General features: G+C 46.0%; 1 protein-coding gene across 1 annotated transcript; it reads right to left on the minus strand.

The window, feature by feature from the left end:
• Positions 1-545: 545 nt before the first annotated feature.
• Positions 546-16182, minus strand: clvs2 (clavesin 2). Its single transcript, XM_048986493.1, has 6 exons — positions 15608-16182; positions 14776-15308; positions 13577-13751; positions 5952-6062; positions 4572-4792; positions 546-3053 (listed from the first exon to the last, which is right to left on the minus strand). Exons 2-6 carry the CDS (start codon positions 15162-15164, stop codon positions 2960-2962), a joined length of 990 nt encoding a protein of 329 aa, XP_048842450.1. The 5' UTR covers positions 15165-15308; positions 15608-16182; the 3' UTR covers positions 546-2959.
• Between the last annotated feature and the right edge of the window lie 1631 nt (positions 16183-17813).

The following is a 17813-nucleotide window of genomic DNA, read 5'->3' on the forward strand; positions in this document are numbered from 1 at the left end:
CTCTGGAAACCTGAGGCATAGATAATCGTGGGTCATGTTCCAGACAACAAGTTATAAAACCCAGGAGCAGACGCACGCTACTAAAGCACAGATGCGGCAACATTGGCATCTGTCTCCATCCTCTTTCATAACTGACTTTCCCTCTTTTTCTCTGTTCTCCTTTGCCGCTGAATCGTACGTTTAGAAAGTGCTCTATTCATTTACTAAGTGCTCCAGGGTAGTTTTAGCGTCCATTCAGTGACATTTAAAAGGCCGGCCAGCTGTCGGCGATGGAGCTTAGCGGCCCGCTGCAGGGATCCTGAGTGGCACATGCACCTCGAACCCAGGCGACAAGGTTTGTCGTCATTTACTGGGGCGGTGCTGCAATAAACAATGAGCAAAAGAAGGGCAATGAGGGGACATAAGAGCAGGTTCCCCATGGGATTTGGGCCCAAACAGAAGAACAACAGAGGAGTTGAAGTGAGAACTCGATGGCTTATGTTTCCACAAAGGGGAAGGTGTGAGATCAAGTCCAAACAGGAAAAAAAAACTCATGTCAAAACAACTCTGTTTCCCAGTGATTTCAATATTTATTTGACATTTTCGTCATTTGCTCATTTAAATTACATCATATATGTCTGAAAGTCATTTTCGCTGACCTTTAAACATCACCCCATACTTCAGTTCACGACTGCAGCTCCGCAATAGTTAAACCCTTCGCCCGTTTGCTAGGTAAGACACAAGGCGACAGACGAGAGAATCAAAACGCCTAACTACAACCAAGGTATGCATAAATGTTCAAACGAAAGGCAAACGAAGGCAAAATGGTGGGCAATGCAACACTGTTTAGGAGGCAATGCTGTAATAGAATAATCCATAACATTTGGCAGGCGGAGGTGGGGGGTGGGGCTGCTTAAATTAACATGGATACTTTTGTTTTCAAGCATTAAGCACTCGGTTTGAGTAAAGATACACCATAGGAGAATAAACAAATGTTAACGTGTAGATAGCTGTAAAGAACGATGGAAATAGTACAGGGCAGTGAGAGAGATCATCGATGAGGAGAGGGGTGACAGCGTCATTTACTGATAACAAAATAATCAACTCTGTCGTGGAGAGATGACCCAGAAACATGGGTGAGTGTAACAGGAACTCATTAAAAATACTTTCAAACCAGGCCAAGATCTTCTGAAAGACACATCTCATCCCTGAAGAAAATCTGCCTTTAAAACACTCACTTAATTCATAGTTATTCATAGCATCTAAGTTTCATCCACATTTTTATAGGTCACAACTCTACCTTTATTAATATGGTCCAAATGTCTAACACTGATAATATAGATTAGCACCCTTTCAGCCCAGAGCAATAGAAAAATGTCCTTGGAAATTAAGCGCGACTGTCCCGTTGTCCAGTAAGAATCGTGATGGACCCCACCAGATTCTTACCATTAAAAAGTCCTCACCAGCTTCGCCTGTGGGGGGCACCATGGTTCTGGTGCTTTCTGACCCCGCCGTGGTGCCGTATCAGCATGGGGAGACCTACATCTGCGACGGCAGACGGAAAGCAAGAGCGCCACATCGAAGCCTAATACCCAGAATGCAGAGCGGTTGCCCAGATCTAGGAAAGAACTGGAAGTGTGTTCCACGAAAGCCCAAGCATCAACCCTAGATCATATGCGTCCCGACGGTATTATACATTATTTTACATAGCTCAACGACACAAAATGTGAGAAAAATAATATTTATATCTTTATATATATTCGAATCGATATTCAAGTAACATTCCACGCACTCTTCCGTGCATTTCCACTCAGCTGGTCGCCCCCTCCGATCATCAGCGCCATAGACTAGCTACTACTCTGTAGTAGTAGATGTGTCCAGTACCAGCATTAGCTGCACAGCTAAGTAGCTACAGTGTCCACCGTCCGTCATTCGAATACCGGATTCTGCTGCTGAAAACGTCTCCCAGATCCATTGGGCTGGATCGGTAGCATGTAAGTGTAAGGCCTGCTATCCTATAGAGAACGGTACTGCCCTTTAATTCTTTATTAAAAATAACAGCCTGCTCCATTTTGCTATGGATCCAGACATGACTAATTGCACAGTTTGAGCTGAAAAAAAATTAATATGCACATATCCATGTTTCTCAATGAAAACAATTTGAAATAAAAAGAAAAAAGGTAAATATGTTCTATACTGATTGCGTGCTTTGAGAAATACAGCAGACACAATGGGACACTGGTACTGTGAGCAAGCAGTAAAATGTGTTTTTGTTTTCTGTGTTGGGAACAATAGTAAAATATAATTTTGGTATCTGTGAACTGAGGATGGTACTTGCTCTCTTGCTCTAACTAATTGTGGTATCCTCAGTGTCCCTTCACTAGGGAGAGATGCTCTGTGACACAAAAACCTGAATTACTCTTTCATGTGCCCCGAATGGACAGAGATAAATCTGGTTCTGCTCATCTCCAAACCATCTCCAGAACATCGACATCCCTTCACCGCTTCACCTCTTCATCTCATAACATTGATACTGCTTTACTACTTTATATTCCATGTCTGCACCATTTCAGCTCAACCCGCTTGTACCTCACAATGGCCCACCACGCGGTTTTATTATAATAATATAAATTATTATCGTTGTTGTTACGCTAATCCTGAGCTGAACCTCTTCATTGTTTTATGCTACACCCCTCACCTTGCTATCCTCCCAGCCCACTAAATATTTCACAACACACAGATTATTCACATCAGTCTACCCAAGTATCCTGTTCACAATAACGTCCAAATCCCGCCTCGAGATCATATTTACATCCCAAAATTGGCACTTGACAATGAGTTACCAGCTGCACCTCTTCTGCCCTGTCCATACCCAGAAAGCCTATCACATTAGGCCCAAGAGTTACTTTCTTAGCATTTCAGTTTGTTTTTCCGGGAATGCGGGACGTCGCGTCCCCGGTGGTGGACGGCCGGCGGCTGATTAGTCCAGCGAGAGCAGGGGCTGGATGTTGTCCTCCTCACCGGACCCCTTCTCGGGCCTCTTCAGCACGCCCGGTTCCACCACCGACTGCGACCTGCAGGGGGCAGCAACGTATGAGGCACGTCAGAGATGGCCACGCTCCTCAGGGATGCGCTACCGCGGGTGGGCGCATGAAAGCCAGAAAATGACGGCATGGGGGGCTCACTTCCCCGGGGTGGTGGGAGTGGAGTGTGTGTGTGTATTTCTGTGTGTGAGACAGAGAGAGAGAGAGAGAGCATGAGTGTGAGTGTGTGGGTATGAGTGTGTGTATAGGTCTGTGTGTTTATGTGTGTGTGACAGAGAGAGAGAGAGAGAAAAAAAGACAAAGAGTTTGAGTGTGTGGGTGTGTGTTTATAAGGGTGTGTGTGAGAGAGAGAGTGTGAGGATGTGTGTGTGTGTGTGTGTGAGACAGAGCGAGAGAGAGAGTGAGAGAGAGAGAAAGACAAAGAGTTTGAGGATGAGTGTGTGACTGTGTGTTTATAAGGGCGTGTGTGAGAGAGAGAGTGTGAGGATGTGTGTGTATGTGTGTGTGTGTATATGCATATATCATCTTGTGCGGACCAAATATCTCGACAATGTGATAAAAACCTGTTATTTTCACCTTGTGGGATTAGAGTTTTGCCATAGAAATGAATGGACAGTTCCCACCAAGGTATGAATACAAAAGTGTGTGCATATGTGTGACTGTGTGTGTGTGTGTGTGAGAGAGAGAGAGAGAGAGAGAGAGATACTGTTATAACGAGTGCTCTACATGCAGGAACAGTCAAACTACCACTCCCATCATCACCAATCGTGACACAGACATCCTGAAAGCAGGAGGGGATCCGAACCAAAGCTGAAACTCGGACGGGGCTCTGACCCACATCCGATTTATTCCTCCATCAGACACATAAGCTGCTTTGGGGGTGTGGAACCGTCGCTCGTCATGCAAAAATCTGGGGCAGCTTATTCTCCTGGGGGGGCGTGAGGTTATACAGCCGATCATGACGACTTCAAACGACAAAATGTAAGGCAAACAAACAAACCTGCGGTAGTGGGAGGGATGGGGGGGGGGATTGTTTCACACTAGCACCAAAACGGAATGGAGTACGAAAAATAAGCTCTTTAACATGCAGGTGAGTTATTTAAGGCAGAGTAAGCTTGATATTTTAAACAACAAAGGCGTAAGCATTTGCAGTTGCGGGAAATGAAGACTAAGTGGTGGGCAACAGGTCTGACTTTTGTATTTGTATTACATTCAACAGGTGGTACCAAGAGAATTATTGTGCTTTTTAAGGGAGTGTTCTCCAGCGCGCTCCCGCCAGAGAGTGCTCCTCGGGCAAAAGGCAGTTGCTTCTTCCTCCAACTTATGCAACAGATTAGTGATGTTTTATCTGTCTCTATGGGGAAAGTGAGATTTCACCAACCCTGGCCATCCCTGCTGTCTCTCTCACTCTAACTCAAAATTGGTCGAGAAAAGCATCCGCTAAATATAGAAAATGCAAACCTTCCAAACTGTTTCCCATATAAATTTGGGAAAACCGTGCGGTTCCCATCTGCAGGGGGGTCTGCGAGCCCCCCCCCCACCACTGACCTCTTCATGGTTTTGGGCGACAGGTCTTTCTCCAGATCCTTCACGGACAGGGTGTAGGACTCGGGGCTGTACTCGGACTCCTCGTCGTAGGCGTGCTCCAGCAGCGTGCGCGCCCACGTGCCCATGTCGTAGGGGGGCAGCATGCCCCCCAGCTCAGAGGGTAGGATCTCAGGGTGGATGAGCTGGTGCAGACTGTTCAGGTTGTTCCCATGCATGAATATCTGCGAGGGTGGTGGGAGAAAAAAAAAGCACATCGCTTGCTCAGCCGCGGCTAGTGCCCAAAATATATAACAAGATACCATTTTTCAAGTATAACCAAATATAACAAGAGTCCCTGAATATTTATGGATGTCTTAAAATATCTTAACGCCCTCTCGTTCACAGATCCTTCCAAGCAGCTACATTGCATTAAAGATGTAGTTTTGCTGCATTATAGATATCAATATATCAGCATTTATTAATATTTAATAAAATTTAGCGATACTTGGATACATTAATACTCATTAAAGCATGCTTGTTGACTGGATTTTCCTGCTGTTAGGTTGCTTATGTTCATTCACCCTGATAAAGGCTTTTGCTAAGTTCCCCATTATACCTTTTTTGGTTCTTTTAGCACATGTGTTATTGTATCTTATACCACAACGCTACTGAATTCTCAAACCTGATTGGTCAGAAGGGCATCGATTCATTTTCTATAACAGCACAACGTAATGCCGGCCAGGCGAACCACAGCAGTAAATCAATTCGTTATTATGATGTTTAATTCTAAGTACTGTTACTTAAATTTCCAGATGGAGAACACAATTTAAAAATGAACAGAAATGGCAATTTCGAAATAATGACTAGCTTACGATTTTAGCAATGGACAGTTTTCGAATTAATGACAGTGGTGTGGGTCGTATTTAAGAAAAGTATTTAATCTCTGGCGGATGAAAGTAGTTCTACTAATTTTGTTTTGTAAGTGTGAAAATCATGTCTCCGGGTATAAACGTGTAGCCAAATGTGTAGGTACCATGGTACGAGTGGGGTGTTTTGCCCCAAATCTATCTTTTAAACAAATGCTGCAACACATTGGGTTGTTCTTGGCCTCTGCAGTCATGTATTAAAAACGCATGATGTGGGGTCTATCGCTTCCTTATTGACCCTTACATATACCATCCCCACCTATACATGTGTTGACTGTACTTCTTCCATAGGGCTGTAGTGAATTTGCTGAAGCTCAAGAGTATTTCTTTTCTGGACATGACCGCGCACTTTCATCAGGCATCCTTGGAAGACAGCCCCGATCTGACACTTCCAGAGCTGTGTGTCCGGAGCCGAACTGATGCTGTTTTCCGGTCGAACGCCAAAGCGGGGCAGGAGAAGGAACAGCTTGCTCACCCGCTTCCTCGTCTTGTCCTTCAGAAAGGGCCGTATGACTGTGTAGAGGGCGTGGATGTACCACGGCTGGTTGACGAAGTGGATTCCTCCAAAACGGGCCGGGAAGCTGTCCTATAAATATGGAGTGAGAAGACGGGATGAACCAAACATCAGAAACACACCTAAAGACCATTTCGGAAGCGAATATGATCAGGGTCTACCAACTAGGACCAGAACTTTTACACATCACATTCCATTGGCTCTGTACCTATACTTGGCACCATTACAAGGATGTCATGTAGTGGGAATTTACAAGGTCAGCTGCCACTGTGCCATGCGACTCTGCCATGGCTGCATCACACAAACTCAGTTCCCAGCAGCCCCTGTCCTACATCCAAAGCAACGGGCTCGCTCATTTTTCAGTAAGGGCCAAGGTAACAGCACAATGCTAAAAAAATAAAGCTTTTGCCGAAGTGTAATTGTGCCTTTAAATAATTTTCTCGAACAAACATGATAGGCTTTGCACCTCGATAACTAGACAGAACAGTAATGAGGTTTTCTGAGGGGAACAAATCACCGGCCTGTTTGGAAGGGAGAGCTGCTGTTTGCCCCCCCCCCAAAGCAACCACATGCAATGCCCCCCCTCCCCCCCCAGTGCTTGCCCTAGTGCTAACTTTGCATTGACATTGTGAGTTGTTCTCCATGGGCTCTAGACCATGACTTGCTAATTGCAGGCAGGATAATCCGAACGGGTCAGACCCGCTAACGCATTAGCGAGCAACAGCCGAAGATTTGCTACGCCTCATCGCCCGGGAATGAGCGTATCCACAGCACACAGTACTCACGGAACCATGAAGCCACTTTTCTCCAGAAAGTGCACTTCATTTGGCTGCCCAAGACGCGCCACCCATGTCATCCTTGCTGGAAGTAATTAAAAACTGGGTGATCAACACCGCTGACCTTGTGATGGTGATGATCGAGGCATCGTCTGCTTCTCACATTGATTTGTACACCGAGATGGTCCATTTGGTAGGCGTGGTAACGCTAAGCCACGCCTCCGTGATTCCGTGCCAGCGAAGTGGTAATGGAACAATGCTTAACGCCTAATCATTCAGCTAGTGTCCCTGGCCCTGCCCAAACAAGCAAGAACACAGCCTTTAGCGCAAACTCCCGCCACCCATGAAAATACATGCTGTTAGCATGCGAGGAACATGCTGTCATTATCGAAACAGAGGCTCATTTACGGCACTCTCATCGCCCCCAAGAGCTGTAACCATCCTCACATGACCCTGCTTACTAGCAGGATCGAAAGCATGACGAAACTGAGCTGCTTTCATCACCACCATCTGATTGGTTGAAATGAACAGAGATACCGATGTTCTGTGCGCAGATTATCGGAAGGAAAAAGCACGTATTCTATGTATTATTCATTATTAGCTCTCACACCTACCCTGGGGTAAAATTGTCAGGTGACTTCTCATAAAACATAATTTTGTAGGAGTGTGTAAAAGTTAGTAGTATTGCGCATCACGATGTATAGATGCATTCCCCATAACATCCAACATCCTATTTTAAAAATTAATACATAACCACTGAACAGAATGGATTCGTAATACAAATATACGCAAGCTGATGCTAATTTCACTAGCATTTGATGTTAGCATAAGACGCCGATTGTCACAGACGTGCTAACAGAATTTAGCGCATAGTAAATCGTGATGTACACTGTGTGGACGGTAGATAAGCATCCCTCCGGTTTTACGTCACTGTCGCTCTCCAAACTCTGCAGCGCCTTTACTGAGCCGACCCGTCCGCAGTGGAAAACCGAAGCGAGCTGGAACCGCTCTGAAAGTAGTCTGGCTCGGGCTCAGCTCGGTTCCAGTGGAAAAAGGCCATCAGACACAGGAAATAAACCAGACTTTCACCAGGAATTATACGACTTAAGGTTGTGTAATATAGACCGCTTTCTTAATTTTATGAAACTTTATTCAGAGTTCATAGCTTTTTACAAGAGAAGCATTCTGGTGTACCTGTACTTGTGTTAATGGCGAATAAAGAATCATTTCATTTCATTAGCTATTAGACAGCATTAGCTACACAGGAGGTGGTGTATGGGATTGTGGGTCAAGACCCCCAGTAAGAAGGTTGTCAGTTCAAATCCCATGGCTGGCAGAATGATGTCACCCCTGGGCCCTTGAGCAAAGCCCCTAGCCCCAATAGCTATGGAGGAAGCTGGCAGACCCTGTGCTCTTACCCCAAAATTTCTCTCATCTTTTAATCTGAATTCCTGTCAAAATGATCGACTGCAGCCTGAGAATATGATAAAGGGAAAAACCATTTTCTGCAGTCATTTCACACATATAGGTGAAATGCACATGGAGCTGGATTATAGCGCCCCCTAAAGGCGAAAGGCCTCTTTGTGTATCTTATTCAGGCGGTGTAGCCCCGCCCTCACTGTCCAAATTGCCGCACGGCTACTTTTCAGACAGACCGCTGTCTTGCTTTTGCACCTGTCTCTTCGCTCGGTCGGCAGGTGAAACGGGGATCTCGCTCCCGCCAGGGAAATAGAGGAGGTAGACGTGAGTAAGCTCCAGAAGGAGGTCAAGGAGGAGGAGCGTACGATCCCTGACAGGGCAGTGTTGCTCATGGGGGGAGTCACAGTCTGTTCCCAACCTTCGGCAGACCAGTATGACGGAGCAACATAAGACACTGGCCAGATTCCCGAGGAGACGAACAATTACTCTAATATGGCCCCAGGACCCTGATATGTCACGGCGCCGCCCTTCAGGCCAAACTGGCAACGCAGATTTACTCAAGCAGGCAGATAGCAAATGTCAGCACACAGCATGCAGCCGGAAGGGCGCCCATAAGAGTTATGCCATCCCAGGATGCTGATCTCTCCCCGGGGTTTAGAAATCTGTTATTACCGCTTGTGTGTGTAGCATAACGGATAAGACCCGATATGTCAGCACTGAATCGGCACGGAGACAGCTAAGAACCACCATATAGCACTTTAAACGTGCGCATCGTTGGTGCATGTTTAGAGCCTCGTTACCATGCAGGGAAATGCAAACACCTGAAGCACGAGAGAGTGAGAGAGAGACAAGCGTGTAAAGGGGTAAGCTGAGGTCTTGTTATTGCTGTGCTATACCAAGCATGCATGGTGAAATACTCATTATCCTGCTTCATTAAATCCTTTGTGCACGCCTGTGAAAATTGAATCTTTTTGCGATCAGTGGGAATTGTTAAATGCTCTTAAAAGCTAAATCCACATAAGATGAGTAACATTTAATGGGCGGCCTACATGAATGGCTGAAAATGTAAACAAGAGAAAAAAGAGAAAATGCGTAAACTATCTGTACTGCTTGCTTTTCTGTCTCTTAATTTTTTTAGGATTACGCGGGATCTACCAGAGGTTTACCGTGAGATGTTTTCAAGTGGGTGGGAAAAAAGCAGCAAGTTTATAATTTGCAATATGCTGAATAGGTGTATTACAAGGAAGGATAAGCAAAGCCTCAGATAATTAGCACTGTGAAAGCAGTCTAGTCTGCAGCTTCAGCAGTGCTAAACAATCAGTGTTTTTGTTTGATTATTAGAGGGCCATGTCTGAAAATGAAGAGATGCTCATGCGCAAAAGGAACACTGTAAGCAACCTGCATCGGTAAAAAATATAAAACGTGCTGCGATTTGTGTTTGCATGTGCTGTGAGTTGTGTTTGCATGTGCTGTGAGTTGTGTTTGCACGCTTCCTTAAAGAGAAGCTCCATGAGTGGTTCAGCTGTTCACTCGTGCTCAGTGGAGGTGTTATTATAGGGACTACAAATGTAGACATTTGGCATAAAGATAGCGATGGAGGTATCCACATGAACAACATTACCTCACCTCATCGAGGTGACAAGCCTTAGCCGAGAAGGATGATGTTGAACTGCCTGGACATCACCTATTTAGATGCTGATATAGGGACCAAACTTTTTAGGGTCAGCACACTCAGGAGAGATGAGGTGGTCATGCTAAGGAGGGATGGTCATGTTCAGGAAGGATGGTCATGTTCAGGAGGGGTGTGCAGCCAGCTGACTAGCCCCCCCCCAGAGGTTTTTTTCCCCTCACTAATTTGACTTGAGGTTTTATCTGCTGGCTCTTGGGGAGGGGGGGGGGGACCTCTTTATATATCTATACATAATGCGCTTCGAGCAGCTCCATTTCAAAAGCCGCTTTATATAAATAAACCAAACAGAATTATCTTTAATACAAATATGTATGGAAGGACTCATTGTACAGTGCCGGTACAACAGAGAGCGTCGGGTGCAGCCTTTGACAGCAAATCCGCTTTCGAACCCGTCCATGCGAGGCAGCTGGCCTTGTCTGCCTGCTGAAATCCTCCCGCATCTCTGGCAGTGATACCAAGAACCTGCACATATCAGTGGAAACGCAGGGTCTGATTACAGCACCTGTGTAAAGCACCAGTCTATCAATAACCGGTATATACCCATTCAATGGGGTTTCTATATTATCCCAAGATTTTGGAAGTGGGTCGAAAACAAATTAAGGAACATTTTATATTGATGCAAAGCTAATTATAGGCATATTGTCAATTATTATAATTTTATATAAAGACTTAATTACCAAGACATTGGGGGTAAACAGGTCAGATAGCAAGCGGGTAAAGGGAGGCTGAATTTCAGATTTCGACTGTGAAGCAGCAGGATGTCCTTCTCGCAGGTTCAGACTGGTTTCTGGGCTGGTGCGTCTGCTAGCTCATGCAGCCCATCTGGAGAGCGCATAGCGCGGCGGGTGGAGAGGTTGCCTGGGAAACCCGTGGCAGGGTGGGAGGGGGGAGACAGGCGCCTTGTGATTGGCTGCGAAGCGTAGGCCTCTCGCGACCAGGACAGACAAAAGGCACGTCTGAGACGGAGGCGAAGAGCACCCGTTTAAAACAACGAATCCCCCGCCAAAGATAATCATTTGCATTTTCCCCAGCAACATCAATAACCAGCTTTTCCCCTTTAAGTCTTTGTTGGAGGAAAAATGCAATACTGTTCCTGGGTAGATGATTCAGAGTAATAGCGTAAGTGTTACAAATGAGATAAAGCCTTTCAATCCATCTCCTTCGGGTAACTTAAGGCACTTTTTCAATAATTATCTACAGACACTTCAGAATGATCTTCAGGAGTCTTTGTCTAAAGCTAGCTGCTCAGAAATTGCCTTGGTGTGTGAAAACCTTCTAACTGTCAGAACAGGAAGTGATAAAAGCAGCCAAGAAAATACTTAAGATAGAGCTTCTTGACATTACATTTCTGTTTTTTTGTACTTTCTCACCTTTTCGCACGAAGATCAAAACGAAAGCGCAGGCAACACTCCCTAATATCCACATGCGATTTCCTAACACCGAGGTAGATGATGGTTGATATTTCACCACAGCTGATATCGAATAGCCTTTCTGAGATGTTCGATTCTCCACTGCTCTCCGAAAGCAACACCCACCCGCACTATCAGCTGATGACTCCTCACAGAACAATGTAACCCACACAAAACGCTACAGCGCAAACTCAAAGTACAGGCCTGTCACTCACTCGCCATCTCTGAAAGCCAGAGGCAAGGCAGACAGACAGGAAACGGAATGACAGAGGACATAGCTGGACAGAGGATTATGCAGGATTATGCTAAAACTCCTCATTATTCGTCAAGAGTAGGTTGGGCATCTGCAACATGGCCGATACTGTTATCCGTCATTTCCTCAAAAGGCTGAGGTCATTAAAACCTCTAAATTGTGTTGGAGAGGAGTCAGATTGGGCCTTCTCCATCTCTTGTTGTCACTTCCTGTGAAAATATATATCCATCCTGCCTCAGAGCATTTCTCCTGGTGAGGATCATGCCATGATGTAAATATATAATTGGTGCCACTTTCCAGGACATGTTGCATAACACACATTTTTCACCCAACAGTTCTTCCCAGAAGCTGCTCAGAAGCTGTTGAGGAAGTTCAGAGGTTTTCATAAGGGCAAGCAGTCTGTCTGCAGCCTTAACCCCAGGACCGCAGGATCACTATAGCACTGTTTCTCGATCCAGTTCTCGGGGACCCACAGACAGTCCACGTTTTTTGCTCCCTCCCAGGTCCCGGCGCAGGTAGTAAAAATGTGCAGGTAGCAAAAACGCAGACCGGCTGTGGATCCCTGAGGACAAGATTGAGAAACACAGCGCTATAGGGTAGCAGGGCATCACCTCAGTGGTCCTTCTAGGGAAAATAAACGACAGTGACGAAGTCTGACACACGGCAATGTCGAAATGAAAAATATCTGATGGAAAGCTTTAGTTCCCCAAAGAACCTAGAGAGTGAGTGACTCTTTGGGATGGGCACGTACTCCTCTATGCTTTGGTCCTCGCCGGTGGGTGTCAGCTGGTGCAAGTGATGCTCCACAAGCAGAGAAATCACCATCGCTGCAGTTCACCCAGCCAATAAAATATAACAGGACAATAAAACACCTATCTGGCCGCATAATATTTTATGCAAGTTCTTTTCCCTTTATAGCAATAACAAAATAGTAATACGTGTCTTTTTTTAATGGAATATTGATGTGTAGTTATGTTCTTTCATCAATGAGCGCATAAGTGACATATTTGGATCCCTCCACCCTCAGCACTGGAGCCAGGACACTAATGGCTGTTATTAAATATTTACAGATTAATGTATTAATTAGTCTATGTCTGGCAAAATGTTCTGAGCGTCCTAATCAAAGCCCTTTTGAAATCCGGCAAGAACACCAAGTCAGCCTTGCACTCGTGATGGGCTTAAAGAGCCCAGCTGAAGTCTGTAGATGCAGGTACATTGGGTGTGCTTCCTGAGCGCAGTGGGGATCCTCTCCCCGAGGTAAAGGGAATTATGCAACCCTAACACCCCCCCCACTGACATGCTCAGAAGTAAAAAAATAATAATAATGTGGCACTAAAACGAATGGCACAAGACAACCATGTCTTACTGCGTGCAAATCTTCAAACGGAATAATGCAATATCAAGGTAAAACTGCCCCCCCAAGAACCACAAAGATTTTGCCCTCTGCACATCTGAGAGCACTAAATACCCTGTGTTATGCAAATTAAAGGCAGATACCCAGGATATGTGTTGGGGCCTGGGGGGGGGGGGGGAGGCTGTGCATTATTCACCATTAGAAAAGGACAGTGGATGTGAAGGTTTTGTCCAGGGAATTGTGATGTCACAAAAAGACGATACTGCAAACACTGCATAGAGACAGTTCCAGTCGTGATGGAGACCCCTTCCTCAATGCTGCCATATAGCACTGCCTTGGCCCTATTTCACTGGGGGAAAACAGGGGCAGTGGTCTTGAAGGAGAATCTTATTTACTTCTCCAGCTCTCAGAATATTGCAGAATTATTCCACATTTTCAAAATATTTACTACAATGCTTCCAAACACCAACCCGCCACTTGCCACTAGAGACGGGATTAGTTTCACTTGCAGAGCGGACGCGCTTGTGCACCTTGCACGTCTTACGATTTAATAATTTACCAGCACGTACAGCTCCACAAGGGCACAACAGTGCTGTCCGCCCTGCTGTCATGACAGGAAGCCTGAGAGACACAGCTAAGCACAAAGCCAACGCTCGACAAGTAACAGTGAAGCCGTGGTGCTCACCTGTAACCCTTCGATAGCCAGACGCAGCATGCTCGGGGTCAACTTCGACGCTTGCTTGAAGGTGAAATTGCTCCAGTCGATAATCAACACAAATCCATTCACCTGAAGCTCGGGATCTTCAATCATGGACTCCAGAGACAACAGAATGGCCCGCAATATATCCACAAATGTATACCTGCGACGGATGAAAGCTGTCAGCATGCACCCAACAGAGCCTTAGTGTAAACTCTACTTTTCTGTCTGGTCCATCAGTATGTATTGGTAGAACTAATCAAAAATCATTTAGACCATACATGGCCAGTCAATGCAGTAAATTGAATTTCAAAGTCGTTTATCCAGTGATGGATATTCAACATGTCATATATAGGCCATAAAAGCGGCCTTTTCAGTCAATTAAACAATAAACGAGTGCATGAAACGTCTTATCTGTTGGAGCAAGAGATTCATTAATTAATCCATATATGAATGAAGCGATTCTTTGAATGTGACGGCTTTGGTTGCTTGATTGAACAAATGAGGTATCTGGCCTTTCTCACCAGCAAAGACCACAACTACAGAAGGCTTGCTGGTCGGTGGAACATATGATCTAATGTTCGTGCAAGACGAACATTAGCTTGATACTGTAGCTATCTGTATAAATACGGGGCTCTTGAATTCTAAAACAAAAAATGTAAACTATTCATTTTTAACCTCTAATGGCTAAAATGAATGGGAGATGACAAGCAAAACGTGTTAATTAGAATCCTCTCGTCTATCCATTCACAACATAAAAAACAGCCCCTGTTACCATCAGCCACCCCCACCCACTCCCACGTACATCCCCGGATTGCTGGTGAATTCGAAACCGTGCACATTTATCACCGTTATGTAATTTACAACACGGGTTTTAACATCTTCTGGGTGCTGGGGGTGTTTTGCCTGTGTTTGGGGGCGGGAGCAGCGGTGAGTCAACTTTACTTCTCCGTGATCAATAATATTTAAGTGTTACCGTAAACAGGATGTGCTGTGACAGTGACAGATACCCCAAAAATACACATTTTCCGGCGTGAAACGACACAGATTGTTAATATGTATTTGCAGAAATACACACTTTAACTAAATGTGTCGGCTGCGCGTCCGCGTTCGTGGTTCTGAAAGAACAGCGCTAATCGCCGCACTTAAAGTGCGATGTTATGATGATAAATGGAAAAGCTCTGTACCTGCTCTGATCCCAGTTAGCGGCAAAGAGGACCAGTATTTTCCTGCCATAGCGGTCCAGGTTGGACAGAACCCCCGGAAATCCGTCTTTGAGGGCTTGTTTGATGCCCGGATCGGTCGCTTTTAAGTTCTTGAACATGTCGAGGTTTTGCTGTCGGTACTCGAAGTACTGAGCCAGCAAGCGAAACGCCTCGAAGTGGTTAAATTTCCGCGCCCGGAGGAATCGCAGGATGAAAGCGTCGTCTGTCCTGAGAAAGCCGATGTCTGGACGGGTGATGATCATGTCCCTCACCTCCTGGATGTCCTGATGCAGACTGTCGGGGTTTTCCTTTAACTCCACCTTGGCTTTCTCCAGCGTTTCGGGGGACAGCCCCGCTTGTAAATGAGTCATTTTCCCTTTGTTTTAAAGCTGTTTCAAACAGATCAAAACCGGTACAGCTGCCAGAAAGGATCCCCAGCAATAAATGCGTCACGTATATATTTGGACGCTTCCAAACCAGAACTATTTCAGATCAGGACCTGTATTTTTGTCTTCCTGAGAATGAAACACGTTGAAAGGTGGGTTTTACTCTGCGGGCATTGATATCGCATCATATATTTCATCTAACGCTTTCAAATTTGATTTCAATGTATGTGAATCCATGCAACATCAATGCACGATTGAATTGGCCGTGGCCACCGTTTGCTAGTATGCGGTACCGAAGGTAGCAGCTCCCCAGCACATAATAACCCACCCCGCACTAATACACAATAATAACGAGGCCGATCGTTCATTCATCCCCACCCAACAGACCCAAACACCACAATTACCATGCAGGTATTACACTATCCTACCATCAAGCGGCCAGGCAATGCGGCACCCTGCAGCAACTCCTGTCATAACTCCCTTCACAATTTCATCTCAGCGCAGCAATATTGCTAATCCCTCTGGACCAGATGGTACGGATCGCAGTGCTGGATGCCGCCGACAGCCTTCACTCCTCATCGAGGCTCATTCCTCATGCTGCCGGTGTCGTTCGCGTCTCTAATTCAGGCGACGGTTTAGTCTCCAGGTTGGGGTCGCTTTGCGTCAGTGCTGCTGTGGCCGCTTTGTCGCTGCTGGGGAGTGACTCAAAGCCGCCGCTCCGGTGGTACAGTCGGTCCGTCATCACACGGCGGAGGAGGGGAGAGTCACTCACTCACTCCCTGCTCATCGCATCCCGACACCTGCCCTGTGACTACAGCTCCAACGCCTATCTCACTCGCGGCTGCCTGTTCGTGCATCTAATTTAAATGACAATATCCTGCTTTTGAGAAAGCTGGGACAGACCGCCTACCCTCTTCGTTACCGGCCAAGTTTGCGTTAAGTGAGGTAGCTCCGAAATGCACAGCGACCACAGTAAACCTCGATTGATTAAAACGTTTGTCTGGAAGCCTATAACTATTGATAAAAGCTTAAAGAGCCACTGAGTCTTTTTAGGTTACAAATCCGATTCACATGCATCATAATATGGGCCTTTGTATATATAATCCCTGTTATTAAAAACCAAACAACCTTACGACCATTATTTTTTTTGTGACAACACACAAACATAGGCTATTAGTCAGTTTTGAAACTCCTGTGTTGTATATATATGGCCAGACTGGAACCAGGAAGATGTAATATTTGTTCAACAGATCAACCAGCTCAAGACAAGTCCGCCGTCTGTTCAGCCAAGTTGTACACATGCGACCTCCTGCCTCCCCCCCCCCCCCCCCCCCCCCAAGCACCACCGCTTGGGACAAACAAATGTGATCCCAAGCTGTACAATACAGGTCACCCTTACCATCAACAGCCGGAGAGGGGTGTCTAAGAGTGACACACATACAGAGACACACACGCATGGATACAAACCTATAAATTATAAATAGGTTTATATTTCATATATAGAATAAGGAAAAGGGCACAATTATGTGTCCAAATGCAAAAAAGAAAGAAAAAAACGTGATCTGAAACTGGTATAACCTGGGTACGACTTTTTTTAACACCTGTAAAAGTGTCACATCTCTCCGTAACCCAAGGCAATCCCCCAGGCTGGAAATGTTCAAATCGGTGAGCGATAAGCATCCCAGCCGCCCAGCCGCCTGTCCGCGCGCACGCTCTCATTTCCTCGCCGCCCGATGGCTGGAGCTGGATGAATGGGCTGGCCCATTTCTCAGAAATAGGTCTGTTCTTTTCCTGATGCTTCGGACCGTGAGTTTTCTCTGGGTCGGGCCTGAGCGCTATGTCTGTGAATATGAGAAGCCGGTGTTTGCATGTAGAATGGGGGGGGCTCAGTGGGTTAGGACCCTGTGGTCATGATCGTAAGGTTGCAGGTTCAAATCCCATGGTCAACGGATCGATTTGACTATTGGGCCCTAGTGAAAGACCAGTAAACCACAGGGACCTACTTACTTAGTCATACTGGATAAAAGCATCTGGTAGATAAATGTGGAAAATGCAAGAATGATTCTGAGTCGGCGGGGGGGGGACATCTCTGTCAGCCACCCATGGCATTGGAGTCTGTGGAGGAGATAAAGGGCTGGATGGAGGGTTGGGGCTGGTGGGTGGGAGGAGGGGGGGGGCCACCGGGTGGGTGTGAGTGCGAAGAGGCCAGCGGGGCACTCCTACAAGACAGCTGAACACCAAAAGGAATATTATAGTGCTCCCCCAGGGGAGCGGGAACGGGGGGCCGATAATTACGGCACATTCTTTGGAGAGGGGGCCAGGAGGAGGGGAATCAGACAAATGGATCTTTTTTTTGCATAAGAAATTAGGTTTTCCGGGCGAAAAAAAGGCAGCTGTCATCTGAAACAGCTCCCTGGTTGATTCATGTCCCCAATGCATGTTCACAGAAAGCGCTGGAAACATTATTTGTAGGTGTGACAAAGGGCAGCGTTGTGCATTAGCGAGCGGTGATCTCACTGGCAGCTGATGAAGGAGCATGAACATCAGGAACCCCCCTCCCCCCCCCATTATGCTGTATAAACCCTCAGAGCCTGATATCTTCATATTTAAAGGCATCATTTAGATATGCCATAG

This window comes from Brienomyrus brachyistius, chromosome 19, assembly GCF_023856365.1.
Source record: "Brienomyrus brachyistius isolate T26 chromosome 19, BBRACH_0.4, whole genome shotgun sequence".
In the NCBI taxonomy this organism is placed as follows: domain Eukaryota; kingdom Metazoa; phylum Chordata; class Actinopteri; order Osteoglossiformes; family Mormyridae; genus Brienomyrus; species Brienomyrus brachyistius.

Bases quoted from the DNA above. Each gene is read 5' to 3' on its own strand.
- clvs2 (XM_048986493.1), bottom strand. From the start codon at position 15,164: ATGACTCATTTACAAGCGGGGCTGTCCCCCGAAACGCTGGAGAAAGCC. The intron at 13,752-14,775 runs GTACAGAGCTTT...CATCCGTCGCAG, and splicing joins GCTAACTGGGATCAGAGCAG to GTATACATTTGTGGATATAT. The intron at 6,063-13,576 runs GTGAGCACCACG...CCATATTTATAG, and splicing joins TGGCTATCGAAGGGTTACAG to GACAGCTTCCCGGCCCGTTT.